This window comes from Phaseolus vulgaris, chromosome 6 (assembly GCF_051622355.1).
Source record: "Phaseolus vulgaris cultivar YP4 chromosome 6, ASM5162235v1, whole genome shotgun sequence".
In the NCBI taxonomy this organism is placed as follows: Eukaryota; Viridiplantae; Streptophyta; class Magnoliopsida; order Fabales; family Fabaceae; genus Phaseolus; species Phaseolus vulgaris.
In genome coordinates, this window is record NC_143503.1 from 21,997,501 (window position 1) to 22,013,526 (window position 16,026).

At 31.7% G+C, this 16,026-nt stretch overlaps 2 protein-coding genes across 5 annotated transcripts in view; one reads left to right on the forward strand and one right to left on the reverse strand.

The window, feature by feature from the left end:
- LOC137831284 (protein ENHANCED DOWNY MILDEW 2) overlaps positions 1-8,543 on the reverse strand; it is a 15,434-nt gene extending 6,891 nt beyond the window's left edge. For 3 of the 4 annotated variants that reach the window (XR_016521444.1, XR_016521445.1, XM_068638893.1), the window contains exons 1-13: positions 8,341-8,506; positions 7,185-7,636; positions 7,007-7,103; positions 5,301-5,360; positions 5,031-5,176; positions 4,768-4,864; positions 4,563-4,661; positions 1,874-2,127; positions 1,690-1,782; positions 1,083-1,610; positions 764-911; positions 585-686; positions 244-336 (exon numbers count right to left, since the gene is read on the reverse strand). Coding sequence is in view for 2 of the 4 variants with exons in the window: in XM_068638893.1 (XP_068494994.1) it covers positions 244-336; positions 585-686; positions 764-911; positions 1,083-1,610; positions 1,690-1,782; positions 1,874-2,127; positions 4,563-4,661; positions 4,768-4,864; positions 5,031-5,176; positions 5,301-5,360; positions 7,007-7,103; positions 7,185-7,600 (2,133 nt within the window). In the remaining 2 variants the exon portion in view is untranslated. Of the gene's footprint in view, positions 1-243; positions 337-584; positions 687-763; positions 912-1,082; positions 1,611-1,689; positions 1,783-1,873; positions 2,128-4,562; positions 4,662-4,767; positions 4,865-5,030; positions 5,177-5,300; positions 5,361-7,006; positions 7,104-7,184; positions 7,637-8,340 lie in introns of all 4 variants that reach the window. The other variant, XM_068638894.1, reaches the window with a different exon arrangement.
- Positions 8,544-11,721: 3,178 nt separating this feature from the next.
- Positions 11,722-15,670, forward strand: LOC137831285 (uncharacterized). Its single transcript, XM_068638896.2, has 6 exons — positions 11,722-12,375; positions 13,598-13,709; positions 13,805-13,976; positions 14,058-14,239; positions 14,904-15,047; positions 15,319-15,670. The coding sequence occupies exons 1-5, from the start codon at positions 11,957-11,959 to the stop codon at positions 15,027-15,029; spliced, it is 1,011 nt and encodes a 336-aa protein (XP_068494997.1). The 5' UTR covers positions 11,722-11,956; the 3' UTR covers positions 15,030-15,047; positions 15,319-15,670.
- Positions 15,671-16,026: the final 356 nt, after the last annotated feature.

The window sequence follows — 16,026 nt, forward strand, 5'->3', positions numbered from 1 at the left end:
AAATTTATAAAATGTTGGGTATCAAAAATACTGAACAGGAATTGGATGTACCAATTTCAATACAGGGCAATTGTGAAAGTACCAAAAATTTATTGGACCCCAGATTTATATATATATATATATATATATATATATATATATATATACATACTCACACATATATATATATAGTCAAAGAGGTACGGGAATCTAACAGAATAACTAAAATAATAATAATAGAAAAAGAATAGTAAGAATAAATACCCCTGACAGCTTTTCAGCTTGTGTAAAATGGCGGCCAAATGATGTGTAGCGATTACCATATAGAACAGGTGCAAGATATACTTTCAGTTTATCCTACAGAATAATCAGTTAATATAGCAGTGACAGCAACTGAACTGAATCATTTATATTAATTTAAAATTGTCCTATTGTGTATTATAAATGAAAAGAAAAAGTTAAGGAAACAATTTATTACATAACATTTGGAACAAGACATGGCTAGCACATGTTAAGACAAAAAATGAAAGAATATCATACAATAATACATACTAAAGAGAAATGAATAATCCCTAGAATTTTATTTGAAAAAAATAGAAGAGTACCTTCCACTTAAATATTTGGTTAAGAACATCAGGACCACAAACAGCTGCAGCATCCCGAATATTGTGCCCACCCTCTAGCATCCTTAGAGCTGTTCGAACAGCCTGAATACAAAAGACAGAATACATAAGCTCCAAACAAACTGTGAAATAAACACGAATACATATGGTAAGATATATACCTCAACTGAGCCTTCCAATTTCCCCAATGTAATGGTTTTCTCCACAACATTTTTCAATGAGTGAGTATGAGTAGTTGAAAATTTGTGCTCTTTTACAACATCCTCCAAAGTAACTGATGAAGTAGCTTCTTTAAACATAGCAACCAATCTTCATCAGAAGAAATCAAATCAAATGTCATCATAAATATCCACAAAAATAACTTTCAAGTTTCAAACAATAATTGAATAGAATTACTATAATGGAAAACTCAATAAAAGGACAAAGTAACAGCAAATATAGAAAAATAACTAGTTCAGAAGATGGATCAGAAAGATTCACCTCCTCTCTGAATCTTCATCTAATGAGGGTAATGCACTACTCAGCTTTTTAGTAGGCTTAACAGGCCGGGAATTATTAGCTACATTATCAACCCTATTACCAGAATTCATTTGCTCAGAACCATTATTCCAAAGAGCAAATAATTTTGCACCCAATGAGGACTTATTTTCTGCACCCTCCGACTTTCTGGTTTCTTTTGGGATTAATGGCCTCTTACTTTCATTCAAACTCCTTCTTGATGCCTCGTTTGTTTTCTTCCTTGAGATATTTGATCCAAAAATCTTTTCAGACTTCTTGTCACCCACTTTTCCAGAAGACATTTTACCAGATAGTTTAGAAAATTTCGCAGCAGCTTTTTTGCCAATTAAACTTTCTGAGACAATATTGTTCTTGTTCAATATAACCCTCTCTTTATTTGCAGGCTTTGCATTATCCTCAGTATTAACTTCTCGAACAGTAGCTTTTACATTGGGAAACTTTATATGATCCCTTATAGGAGTTCCAAGTTCATCATCAATCTCGTGTTTTCTGTTACAGAAGAATAGAAAAAGATATTACAAGACGTTTACAAGTAAAAATTGAGCACAAAGTACACTGTAACACTTACAAACAATATATAAGAATGCGATTGTTGGGTAGAAGGTCTTCCCAAGCCCTTGTTACAATATCTTCATCCTCTATGTCATCAAATGAGATCTTTCTGATGTAAGGAACAACTTAAGAATCAGCCCTCCATACTATATAATCATTAAATGAGTACTAGCAACACAGGCAAAAATGAAAGAAATAACCTTGGCAAGCATTTGCGATGGTAGGACTTGGGGCAACGCCTACAAACAGCAAAATGAAAATCATGTTCATTTTTGTCTTCCATTCCTTTACAGACACAACAATAATGAGTAGGACAAGTAAAAGCTCCTCCTTCAGCAATATTTCTCTCAAGTTCCTTGGGATCTGGAGCCTCCTCAACTACCCGGTGAAGTAACTTTGCAACACATTGTGGATGATAAAAAAAGCCACAGGTTGCAGACGCACATTTGAAGACCTAAAGGAGAAAATCCAAAATGACTTTTAGTCCCATATAGAACAAAGAAGTTCTAGGAAAACCCTCCTATTTAAAAAGTGTTTGTTAGTAGTGGTGCATCATAGCATGTTCAGTGTGCTTTAAGGGTATTTATGTCTTCAGTACTCTCTGTACTAAATTATACTGAAGCCAGTTTATTGCATATCTAAATTTGGATATTGGCTATAGTATGCCCATTGGGAGGAAATAAAGTTATTTCTCGAAGAAGAAACTAATCATTGAAGCAACTCAACTGCAAAGGCTCAATATTGAACAATGAACTAAATTCTTGAAAATTGCTGTATAATTGAAGTGACAACCAACCCATCATTCACATTGTCTAAAAGATTGTATTTCACAAAAGGACAAAGTAAAGCACATAGAAGACTTCCATTTCATTGGAGAGAAGATCCAGAAAGAACTAATAAGTACAGGACATGCCTGAACTAGAGGATACATAATTGACACACTCACAAGAGCTCTTAATAAGACTAGGATCGATTATCTTTCAAAAAGTAGAGATTGGTTATGCATCCGTTTCTTTATACCTGTAATAAATATGATTCCACATACCTCAGGGCAATGGAAACTGGGTTGGGAGGCAATGATTTATTTTCGCTTCAAGGAAATAGAGGTCAAAAATGCAGAATGAAGAAACAATTAAGCCTTAAGATTTCTAATCCAACTTTGAGGAGTGATAACTGGTAGTAGTTTATTGAGAATATAATTAGCATGCAAAAGGATATTTATGCCTTTGGTACTATCCTCCTCCTGTACAACTTTTACAAGTATCCATTTATTATATACACTAGCGGAAACGCACCCGTGTGTCCGTATTTTTAAAAGTTTGTTGTGTTCTCTTGGTTTTTTATTAGGAAAAATTATTTGAATTTAAAAAAAGTAGTTATTTAAAGGGTAAAATTATTAGAAATTGGGGTTTTTTTCTTTTAAATTCAAATTTATCTAAAAATTTTAAAATTCATTTTTTCAATTTAAAATAAATAATTGTTAAATTTATTATATTTTAATATTATAAAGGATAAAATAGAAAAACAAAATGTGTAGACCAAAAACGGAATCCCTTTATACATAGTTATAAATATAGATATAATAGATATAGATATCTATTTGTTATGCATATATACATAATGACCTTCACTACACCCACATTGGGGTCTGTCTTCCAATCTCTTTCTTAAGTAAAACAATATTGCTAAAAATGAAGAAGCCTTCGTGCTCAAATAAAATCAACACTGCCAATGACAACAGTTTTAGCAGAAATGCATGACTGGAGTGTAAAGATTGAATTGTGTACATGTGCATTGTGAGCTTTGAAGCAGAACCAAATCCCATGCATGAGCACAAAACATATGTTCATAGAATATAAATTAAACTGCACAGAAATTGTCAACATTGAAAAAGTTGACTTCATCTATGGTAAGTAAGGGCTAGGTTGATCAGAGAATTTGTAATGAATAAGTGAAAGAAAAAAGCAGCAATATTTTAGAGAATCCCAAGCACATAATTGACATCCAACCCACCCAGATATACAGTATATAAAGAAAATAAACAATGCAGTACATAAATAAATAACATAATCATGTTAGTTTTTAAAAATAATTTGTAAATCTTATAATTTGAGGCTAACTCAATCCTATAAAATTGGTTTATAAGAGGGTTTCCCCCCACTTCTATACTCTTTTGAGACTCTACTTCTGTAGGGCAAGGGTTTTTCCCAATACAGCCCCCTTAACCCCACCACTATTAGGTTTGGTGCATGGAAAATAATGTTAGGTGACCCTTATCTATGGACCTTAAGATAAACTCTAATACTATCTTAGAATAAGGAATGAGACTTTGGTTACCTTAGCTGCTCCACACACATACATTCTTGAATCATATTGGGCATCTCTGATTATGCCACTGGATTATCTAGTCGCAGGAGTTACATCTTATAATTAGAATCATCTTTCAGACTCAATCTGAATAAAAGCTAAAATCATTATCCAAATCCCAACCCAATTTCTAAAATGGTATTGCAATCTCCATCAAAAAGGGTCACCTACCATATAGCCAACACCTCCATATTAATGAACACATATTAGTTTCAATTAAAAGAATAATCATTTTTTAATTTTTTGAAAAGTCAGTTTAAATACAATACAAAATATTTAAACTCATGCCTTGCACTTTTTTTAGGCTCCTTACTTATAAAAAAAAAGCCTATAAAATTGGTTTGAGAAGGTGGAAGCAAATATGCTAAAAGCTATTTCCCCTAGAAACAGAATTGACAAAAGGTATGTGTGTGTATTGGATAAATAACCAAGGACTGCATGGCAATTCGTACAATCATGAAAAAAAAATATAACAATGAAATAATCAACAATATGAGTCCATTGTGTTTCACATAGTTATACCTCAGCACCAGAAAACTTATCAGAACAGCCTAGAGTACCACATGCAAAGCACTGATGTTGATTATATTCACAATTCTTACAGTAGAAATTCTGGATATCCTGCAAAATTTTATCACAGGCAATCAAATTTCAACCAGTACACAATGATAAAGATAAATGAAAAAAAGGAAAAATTGAATAAATATAAGAATATAAAATTACATACATCAACTTCCTTCTGACTAAAACCAAGAGAGGCACAAGCAGATTCTTCACCATCCTCCTCGTTAGCATGAAATGACCTCATGCATTTTCCATCACAACTGCATTTATCATTTAATAACTTCAAAATTGAAAAAAAAAACCATTGAGGCATGAAAAACATATACAATAATATGTAGAAATTATGTAAAATAACCTAAATATGCTACACATAATAGAGAAATCATACTAAATTCAAATAACCCTAACAGAAAGAAAAAATCATACCACAAAAGTTCACCTCCATTGTCACAAATTGCACAAACAGAATCAAACAACCCATCCTCTCCATCTGAATCTTCACCAATTTCATCAATCAAATCATTGTCAGTATCATCAGTTATAAATCCAGGTCGTGCTAAATCTTTAACTTCCTGAAATCAACGAATAATATTTTTAATATAACAAAACGTATGGCATGAATAAAAGCAATCAGCAGAATACAATGTTTCACAAAAAAATTAGCTCCAATGAAGGAAAACTAAATATCTAACAAACCTCATCAGAAAGTTTCTTAATCTTCAGCCTATCTTTATCTTCCCGAACCATGAGGAAAAGCTGTATAAATTGAATACTTGTCACTGAAGTGAGGCACAAATAATGATAAAAAAAAGGAGAAGAAATTAATTTGTAGAAAATAATATATTTAATTTAAGGATTAATCAAAGAGGGCAAGTCAAAGGATAACTAAATCCTTATCTTTGTCCTTATAACAAAACCAAGGAGAAAGCTAATCTATCATACTAAAGGAAAAGCCCATTTTAGGGACACAGTAGATGCATCATCAATAATTAAATACAATTTATGAAGGATCACATAATTAACCATATGAAAAGGATATTAAATTACTACGACAGCAGGAAAACAAGGAAAGATTTATAAAATAATCAGAGCTGAAGCAACTACCACTGCACTATAGTACATAGTATGATAAATCAGTATTGAGATCATACATCTCAATATTGCATGCAAACCACTACATAAACTTCATGTCCTTGACCTATATAAATCTCACAGATATCATCAATTATATCAAATAACAAATAGATTTTTCATGTATTTCCAATTCATTCTGTCATGATGGGAAAGATAGTGAAGGACGTGTTCATCATAGGGTAGGAGAGAATAGCATAAGGGAGAACAGAAATAGGGTGAGGAATTTGTTAGGCATTTGCCTTGGAGACAGAGGTTGTGTCTTGCAGCTCTGCTCTGGTTGTAATCTTCTTTTTTGCATTCCTATTTTCTGTTTTTCCTGGTTTCCTTTTCTAAGCTAGAGTCATACTGCTGCTTCCGCCATCAGAGTTGCTCTCCAAAAATCATCCATTTCCTTTCATATACTACCTGCTTCTATCAGAGTCAAAAAAAGTTTCTGAAGGTCTTCTGTTTTTTCATCAAAAGAAAGTGACTATGCCTATAGTAGCATATCTTCAAAAAATAAGTTCCTCACTAGGACAGCATTCACTCCTAATGTTTTTCTAAATGGTTATTCATCCTAAAATTACACATGCAAGAGAGAAAAACAGGGAAACAACTGCTAACAATAATGGAAAAAGGGAAATACCCGCAAAAGAATAAAGCAATTCATTAGAGCAGTGTTTTTTCAAGCAGATGGGAGGTGAAAGTGCAACCTAAAATTTTAATTGTGGTGCTGAGATATCTGGAAAGAGAAGCACATGATTTGTAGTTGAAGGGAAGCAGGGAGAGAACTGTGCAATCTACTTACGTTTTATTTATTCATTCTTTCCATAAACAAGGTAAAGTAGAAAATCAGAGCGATTAAGAAGCTTATTTAAATTTCTGAACTCCATCAATTAACAACCTCACCCTTAATAGATGCCACAACCACATAGTCAAAATTTATTCAAAAATGCAATCCAACTTTACCTCTTAATCCTAGATCTTTACTGGAACTTGTAAAGGTTACAATTTAGTATGATAAGACATATCTGTTCTCTTAAACAAAAAAAAGGTAAAAACATAGCAACGGATATAATAAGACAACTTTTTGGTCTTGCATCAGATATCAGACCCATCTTTAATGTAAAATATAAATTTTAAATCACAAAAAAAAACATACCGATATATTTTCAAACCATGTTTTAAATCAATAGCCCCTAAAGGATGTTTCAGAAGGGAAAAATAGATAGAATGCTAATTTCCAAGTTCACCACCAAAGCATATTTGTTAAAGACTTAAATACAAACCTTGGACTTTGCTAAGCCAGCATCTCTTTTGGCAGCTTCACCCATTAAAGTCATATGATTTAATATATCATTTTGCGAGGGCAAAACCTCATAAGATCTGCACATAGTTTTAAAAATGTCACAATATGCATTTCCGCAACAGTTAGGATAAAAAGAACTCTAGAACTCTGGAAATTACCTAAACTCCTTATTCTTACTCAAGTTATCCCACGCAGACTTGGCAGGTGAGTCGGGATTCCTTTTCGCATAACTCATGAAGTGAATGGTGATCAAAATAGTTCTTATCGTTTCCTCATAGCTCTTCCTAGGCTTCTCAAGCTTAATCCATCTCCCATCCTTTGACAATACCGATATCTCAGGCCTCACACAAGAAAGATCAAACCTCCACGCAACAACTTGCACAAAAACTTTCTGCAGCCCATTATCTGCAAAACCACGCAAAAACACCTGCATTTTCTTGCCAACTGGACTCTCTGACTCACTCCACCGAATTGGCAACACAGAAAAACACACCGGCACATCTTTGTCATCTTCAAAATAGTAATTTGATACAGATAGCAGCTGATCCTCTCCCTCATCATCTGAAGATGCCATGTCCTCTATTTTTCACTCTTCAAACCTACTCAATACCTAAGCACCAAAAACACAAAATACCTATCTATATAAAAAAATATAACAATGAATAACACCAAGATTTTAAAGAACAGTCAGAAACAACAAAGTTTTTTGGAGCGCATCCTCAATTGTGTTGCAGTGGTGACATTTTTGTCAGCAATACCAAAATAGCACATGCACAACAAAACTGTGCCCGCAAGAAGCAACCGTAGTTCAAAACCTTAATAACACTTTTTGGAGTGTCAACAATCGCATTTATGGTAGCATCAATAGAATTCTTCAGCAGTATCAAATAACGCAAAAGAAAAAAATCAGTGGCCATGTCCGCAGTTTAAAACCATTATAACACACTTTGGAGTGTCCACAACCACAATTGTGCTTGTATCGGTCGCATTTGTCAATAATATCAAAGAATGCAACAAAATCGTGACCACGACGGCAATATAAAACACCGATAACACTCAACAAGATATTAAACTAAAGAATAAATGAAAAAAGCTGAATGTGAAATCACGAAAATTTAATTGCACAATCCACAAGTGATAATAAAGAAAGACAGTAAGAAAAACTCGAGGAAATCAAATTTAACGATTCCGACAGAGCATTGAAGGAAAAACGTGAGAAACTAAGAGCGAACATATATCCCTGACATGGTGCGAGTTTGCGAGGGATTTAAAACACGAAAAAATTGAAGAGCGAAGGGGAGAAATCCTGCGTACCTTCTGCGATGACGAACGCAGCGTTACGAGGGTTTAGGGCTTCAGGTTTTCAGTACGAATGCGAGAGAAGAGAAGAAAAGAGGAGGGGAGACGGTTGATTCATGCTTAAACTCTTCCTGAAGATTCTGAAACAAAGAAACTGAGATTGAAGCTTTAGAAGTGAGGTGTAGTTTTTTTTTTATTATTAAAGCTTTATTAAGCATGTTATTGATCATTGATTATTGTTTGAGATTTATCAAAATTTGATTTTGTAGTATAATTTAAAAGTGTGCATTAACTCAAATTTAGTATATATGAAAATAATAAAATATAATTTTAGATTAATATAATTATTTGAAAATTAATAATAGATTTTAATTTTTTTCTCAGTGAAAAAAACATTAAATAGTAATAGAGATAGTATTCGCATTTTTTATTTTTATAATTTATATATATATATATATATATATAATTAAAATTTAAATAAATAATATTAATATTATTATAATATATTTTAATAAATATGAATATACATAAAAAAATATATAAATTATTTAAGTGTACCTACCTATTCATATATTGTGAATAAAACATAATTATTATAGTAGTTATATACGATAAATTTACAAATATCTTTAATTTTAAAAATATAGAAAAAAAATCAGTTTAAAATTGAAAAGCAATTTTCAAAATAAATGGGCCAAAACTCAAAATTAAACTATTTCGTGATTAATTTGAATTGAATTGAAAATTAAAAAAAAAATAATAATAAGAAGCATTGTGCCATAATCAATCAACTCAAGAGGTGTTGAAAAAGAAAAAGTTTGCAAAAGCATGTTCCATGAAAAATCAAATTCGTAACTCGCCAAAAAACCATGAAAAACAAGCACATTTTGCAAAATAAATTATAAAATGGATCAAGACTTGGAAATGGAAAAGAACACATCACCCTTGTTATGAATCCCAAAGGATAAGTGCAAGAAGATTCGTCACTAGAGAAAACTTCTCAAGATAAAAATCAAGACAAGAGTATAAAACTCTTAAAGACTTTCAAAATGAACTCACAATGAGAATTTCATTCAATCTTCATTCTCTTTTATAAGCACCATGTCACTATTTTGAAGATGAAAGACATCTCTCAAGTGTTTAGAAATATTAGGAAACCCAGATGTAAACACAAGACTACTTATGTTAAAGTTAATTTAATTAATCATATGTTTAACACTTAGTTAACTCTTAATTAACCCTAGCACATGAGTGCCTCATTGAAATTAGGGAAAGACACATGGTAGCTAAATCTCATCAGTACACTTTCAATAAACACATATGGCACATGAAAAGGTTAAAAGTCACGTGAAGTAGTTACAACTATCAATACATTTATGAAAGTGGCATGTGTTGGTTATAAACTCTTTATGTGACTTCAATACTTATGAATTTTGTCCAATATGTGCCTCTTAGTAACTCTTAGATTGCAGAATATTCAACGAGAATCAAGAAATATTATATGATCTCAAAGTTTACAAAATTTGAGAGCTTCATTGCATCTTCTTCCATTTCTTTTAGTCTGCATCCTCTGAATCTTCCTTAGAAACTCCACAAAATCTTCTCCTTTATTCTTTTATTTTTGCATTGCTTCATTTATTTATTCTTGAAGTTCCTTTATGTTTCTTTATTAGATTCTTCTCCAATAATATTACATCAACAATTAAACGAAAACACTTTCGTCAAAATGATAAGTTGTTGTTTGAGTAAGAAAATAATAGATAGAAGGTCATTTCTTTGTCTCATTTTCACTTAAACGAGAATCCTCGCTTAAACAAAAATACATCAAAAACCAAATTATGCAAAAAAATCAAAACATGTCCAAAAACTTACCGAAACATTTTATACCAATTCAATTATTTTTAATAAATTTAAATGAACAATTAACACAACACTAAATCTGAAAAGCTCATACAACATTAATCTAACTCAACATGGTCATTTTAAACTCAAATTCACACATTCAAATTATAATTTAAGCTATTACATATGAAATCATTCATCCTACTTATAACATTTCAACTTAATAATTCACTGTAATATACGTATCATCCAATTATAACTACTTCAAATACACCAAATACACCACTTGATCAACAACCATTTCAAAGTCAAAAGTAAATACTACAATATTTCGATTTCAACTAACATGACTTTTTTAATTTTTAATCTCAAATCATATTTAGACTTTGACACTAACTAAAAAAAATTCCAAATACTACTAAATATCCATCATCGATTAAAAATGAAATAAAATCATCAACTCTTTTTACCTTTGATCTTATGTTCCTATACAAAATATTTATCAAAAGCACAATTTGATTGATTCAGATTGTCCTAATTTATGCTATCTTCTAAATTTCTACTTCTAATAAAAGAGAATATAAGAAATGATTTCTTAATTAAAGAAAAGGTAGAGGTAATTTAAGAAAATAAGTTTATAAAAATTATGAGATTTTATAAATGAAACTAAATAGTTAAAAATTTAATATATATATATATATATATAAGAAAAAAAAATTGAAGAGTGTACACAAGAATTTTTTTTAAAAAAAATCATCAATTTAATTCTTATTTATTACATATTGAAATAGCATTGCATAACTTATTTTATTTATTAATATTATAAAATTTTAATTAATTAATTAATTAATTTATTATTATAATTTCTTTATTTTTTAATAAAATATCTGTGTACGGGTATAGGACTAGTTATTACAAATACTACATCATCATGTACTTTCATAGATCTTGATAGATGGACAACAAAGTTCCTTTTCGTCAATTAAATATTTTAGAATTTTATAATTATTGAATAAATTAAACTTTTACCATAAAGGAGTTTGTTATTTAAAGTTAAATTGAACTACCCACGTAATAAGTGTGTTTGTGAAACAAAAGTATTTTTTATTATTAGAGAATAACATTGATTTGTGTTTGTGAAACAAAGCATAAATTTTTTTTTTCTTAAAGAATGACGTTGATTTGAACAAAATGCAATTTCTTTTTGGAGAATAATTTTTAATTTTTCAAAAACTAACAAACAATTATACTTTTTGGAGATGAATTTCTATTTTATAGAAAAACTAAAAAATAAATTACACAAAATTGAAAGACTAATAATATATTTAAATACGACAAACTCTATAAAACAAGTCCCATACAATGAATTATCTCTAGAAATACTTATCATCAATAAACATAAAAAAAAACTTGTACATGATTTAAAAAATCTAAAAAGAATCTATATACTATTTTAACCAGAATATCTTTCTCAACAATCAAATGACGGATATAACTTCTCCTCTGACCAAAAGGAAAAAAATATTAATATTTATTTAACTTCAATTTTTTAGAGAAGACGACGTGGCATCTTACGATCGAAGCCCTTTCCAATTTCTGTCTTTACACTTCAAAACCCAAAGAGTCAGAGAGAGAGAGAGAGAAAGAAAGATAGAGAGAGAAAGAGAGAGACTGAACTACACTATGGAGTAGAGAGAGAAAACAAAAAACCTCATCACCAGAGAGAGAGAGAGAGAGGGAGAAAAGAGTCCGTTAATTTCAGTTTAAAAGAGAGAGAGAGAGAAAAAAAATGGTGACAGAGGAACAAATATCGGAAGCGGTATCGTCGCTGCTGCGCGAATCGAACCCTAGCCAGCGTAGCTTCACGACGCTGAACCAGGTGGTGGAGGAGCTTCAGGCCAAGCTCGGCCACGACCTCTCACACAAGCTCGATTTCATCACCGCGCAGATCAACCTCCTGTTCGGATCGCAACCACAACCACCACAACCTCCGCCGCAAAATGCGCACAGGCAGATACAACAGCCGAAAGACCATTTTGCCCCTCCACCAAACCCTAATTTCCACTCTGTTCCTGTCAGTTCCGGCTTCCAGGCTCCCAAATTCCCTAATTCTAACGCTGTCGTCGCCACTGCTGCTGATATTTCGCGTGCTGTAGCTCCTGCTCCTGTTCCTGCTCCTGCGCCTGTTAACGATGCTCCGAAGGAAAGGTTAGGTTTCGCCGAGAGGAAATTGTTTAGTTTGTTTGAAAATGTTTGGAAGAGTGAGAACTGATTAGTGAGGGGAAATTAGGGTTAGGGGAAAAGGAATTGGAACAATTAGCTCCACTTGAACGGTGAACCGCGATTTTTTTGCTTGTAATATACTCTTATAATACACGCTTAACATATTATAGTTTAGATTACAGCTCGTGAGGGACATTCTTTTCTTTCATTTTTTTTCATACTTGGAAAAAAATAGAAGTTCAAAAAGAAAATGAAAATTTTATTTGTACTTAAACCAATTTGTAAAAGACCTCTCATCTTAGCTAACCTGTATTTCATGCATGACCTAATTTTAGCTCTCATTGTATTTTCCTAATATTTTTTATAAACATAGATGAAAATATGTATATCGATTAACTTTATTGATGTTTGCGTGTTTCAATGATTGAATTGAGAAGGATAGATTTGTTATTTTTGGAAGAAAAAGGCTTTTGAGGTCTCCTAATTTTAATCTAAACATGCTTTTTACATATTTTTTGTACAATGTATCGGCTCTCTACATCTACTTTTTTCTTTCTGGTGGTATGTTTAATCTTTATAACTATCTTTCTCTCTTGATCTATTTTCTTTTGTCTTTAAATAAATTGCAAATAGTTAAAAATAATTTTAATTTTTAATTTAAATTGTTGATTGTAAGTCTACATATAATTTATATATTTAAAGATATTTATTTATTATGAATTTTAGTCATATAAAAATAAATATTTAACCTATGCAATTGACGGACTTAAAAAATACTAGTTGTTTAATTGTTGAAAACAGAGAATTTATGACTTGGGAAAATATATTTGTTTGTTTATTTTATTTTCACTTATACTTGTTGGTAAAAATAGTATTGTTGTTGTTTTTGACTGTTCGGCTTGAAAAAGTGAAAATAAAATGACATTTCTATCTGTTTGTAAAAAATAAAAATTTAAAACAGGGAAACCACACTTGCCTTTGGCAGAAGATTAAACTTTAACAATAGATGCTGTGTCAGCAACATAGTTGTTACTCAAGATCGCTGTATGGATAGTAAGGGGCAATGAGTTTGCATGTGCTTGAATTCAAACCTTTTTGTTTTGTATTTTCAAACGGAATATTATATATTACATTTTGCTTTTTTGTTGTGATTTGTTTGGTAATCGTAACTAGTAGTAAGTTATGCTATTTTTCTTGTGTCTTGTAGTACTCAAACAAAGGCGAAGAGAAGAGGTGGCCCAGGAGGTCTCACCAAACTTTGTGGTGTATCGCCTGAACTTCAGGTCATTGTTGGCCAGCCAGCACTGTCGAGGACTGAGGTTAATAGCAATATATTTTTTGAAATTTGTTGTTTGCTTAATCATTATGATATGTTCCAGCAATATTTCTAAAATGTGGAATGACTGTGGTTTAGATTGTCAAGCAACTGTGGGCTTACATAAGGAAAAACAATCTTCAAGATCCCAGCAACAAAAGGAAAATAATTTGCAATGAAGAGCTGCGTGTGGTGTTTGAGACTGATTGTACTGATATGTTCAAGATGAACAAGTTGCTAGCTAAACACATTATCCCCCTTGAACCAACCAGTAGGTATCTTGGTGATGGTTGTTTTTATTGAATTGTGGTTTAATGTGTTGTTTAAATTCTTCATGTTTGTGCACTTTCAGAAAAGCCTGTTCCAAAAAAGCAGAAGGTAGATGTGGACTCAGGAAAAAGAATTGCTGAACCTACTCCTTCTGTAGTAATATCTGATGCACTCGCTAACTTTTTTGGCGTTACTGAAAGGGAGATGCTACAGTCTGAGGTTCTGAGACGTATCTGGGAGTACATAAAAGTCAACCAGCTAGAGGTAAACAATGGAGAGATAAAATATGTACTAACTTCGTGCACAGTGACATTGATGCATTAAAATTTAATACGATGATGATGCTGATAATTATTGATAAGATAATTGATAGTTTTTTTGCTAACTACTGCTGTATTTTGTAACACTAAACTTGCTTAAAAGTTCCATGTTTTTTCTTCTTTCAACTCTGCCCCACTTTAATATCTTTGTCTTTGAACTGCATGGATTTTTCTTTCCCTGTTTATTATTATTACTATTTTACATTTTTTATTCAATTACTAGCATTTTGTTACATCTTACGTTGTGATTATTGTCTGTTTTACTGAGCATAATTGAATCTAGTATCAAACCTTGAAATTTAAGTCTTTGTATTTGTCTAAATTGTTTCTAGTGCTCTAATGTTCGGTGCATTGGTAAGTTTCTGTGTTTTTATTAAGATTGAGCACAAGCAAATAGGTCCTCTAGCGTGTATTCCAATGGGCAATTGAAGGCAAATGTGGTTATTGCAGGAAGAAGATAAAAACAGTTTGCTTTTTACACAATTAGTTTGAAAAAATAGTTAAATGATCTGATCTTCTGAATAACAAATTATGTGTTATTAACTTTGTTGGGACATAACTTGTTGACTCTGTGATGCGAATAACAAATTATGATCTGATATTTCTAGGATCCTATGAATCCTATGGCAATACTGTGTGATGCGAAGCTTCAGGAGATCTTTGGCTGTGAAAGCATTTCAGCATTGGGAATACCTGAAGTTCTGGGCGGTCATCATATTTTTAGGAGTTCATGATGCTGACAGCATTTTATGGTTAGTAGAATTGACTTGCACCGCAGTTTTGTTTTCGAAAACCGTCATATCACTTATTTTTCCTAACCTCTTTTAATTTTCACTAGACCTACTTTATGTGAAGCTTCTGTGATATTTGATTGCTTAGTCAATTTTATTCTATTGTGTCTCAAAAATGACTTATCCTAAATAGGGTTTGAAGGTTTCGTTTTCATTTGGATGGATTTCCTTTTGCTTTTCCAAATGATATTTATGCATAGAACTTGATAAAATGTTTGCTTTTTGGCTGCAGTGACAGATTGCAGGGTGTTAATTCCAGTATAGTTGGAGCTGATCTTGACCTCATGTTGATATGGTTCTGTAATTTGACTGATCAGATTTGTGTTCTTAGTTCATGTTGATAAGTTATTAGTAGAATGAAAATGTAATAGGGACAACTATTAGTATGGGAGTTATGTGTTTCTAGGACTTGCAGTTCTTGTTTGTCTAACTTGGCACTTAGGATAGAATGACCTGTGGGTGGGTATTCTGACACCTGTAAAATTCTCTGACAATAGGAAAGAAAATTATGTACAAGGTATCTTCCTTCAAACATTACTCATGCCATTTATGTGTAGCTAATGAAATGCAGCTTGCCAGATGTACATACGTATGTTTTTTTTTGGATAAAACTTAGATAACGATTGTGCTTATTATGATGTTATTCTCAATAGAAACACACGTGTATTATCATATCTCAAACAAGAGAACTTAAAAAAGGAGAACCAAGTGCTTTAAAAGTAATACATTGCGTGCTTTATGCTTACCTCATCTATGTATTGGATTTCTAATTAAAGGGAAGGGGATAAATGACTGCGCTTTGATTTTAGGAGTGTCAATTAATTTGGACCAACTAGATAATCTTAAGTTAAATATAGTTGGTTAAATTTATGCTGTATATTTGGGGAGCTTAAGTCAAACATAATGAGAAATAACTTTCTTTGAATGGGATAGCAATTCC

Excerpts from the sequence above, each read along its gene's own strand:
- LOC137831285 (XM_068638896.2), top strand. The coding sequence starts at position 11,957 with ATGGTGACAGAGGAACAAATATCGGAAGCGGTATCGTCGCTGCTGCGC. Across the intron at positions 13,977-14,057 it reads TATCCCCCTTGAACCAACCA|AAAAGCCTGTTCCAAAAAAG; the intron begins GTAGGTATCTTG and ends GTGCACTTTCAG. Across the intron at positions 14,240-14,903 it reads TAAAAGTCAACCAGCTAGAG|GATCCTATGAATCCTATGGC; the intron begins GTAAACAATGGA and ends TGATATTTCTAG.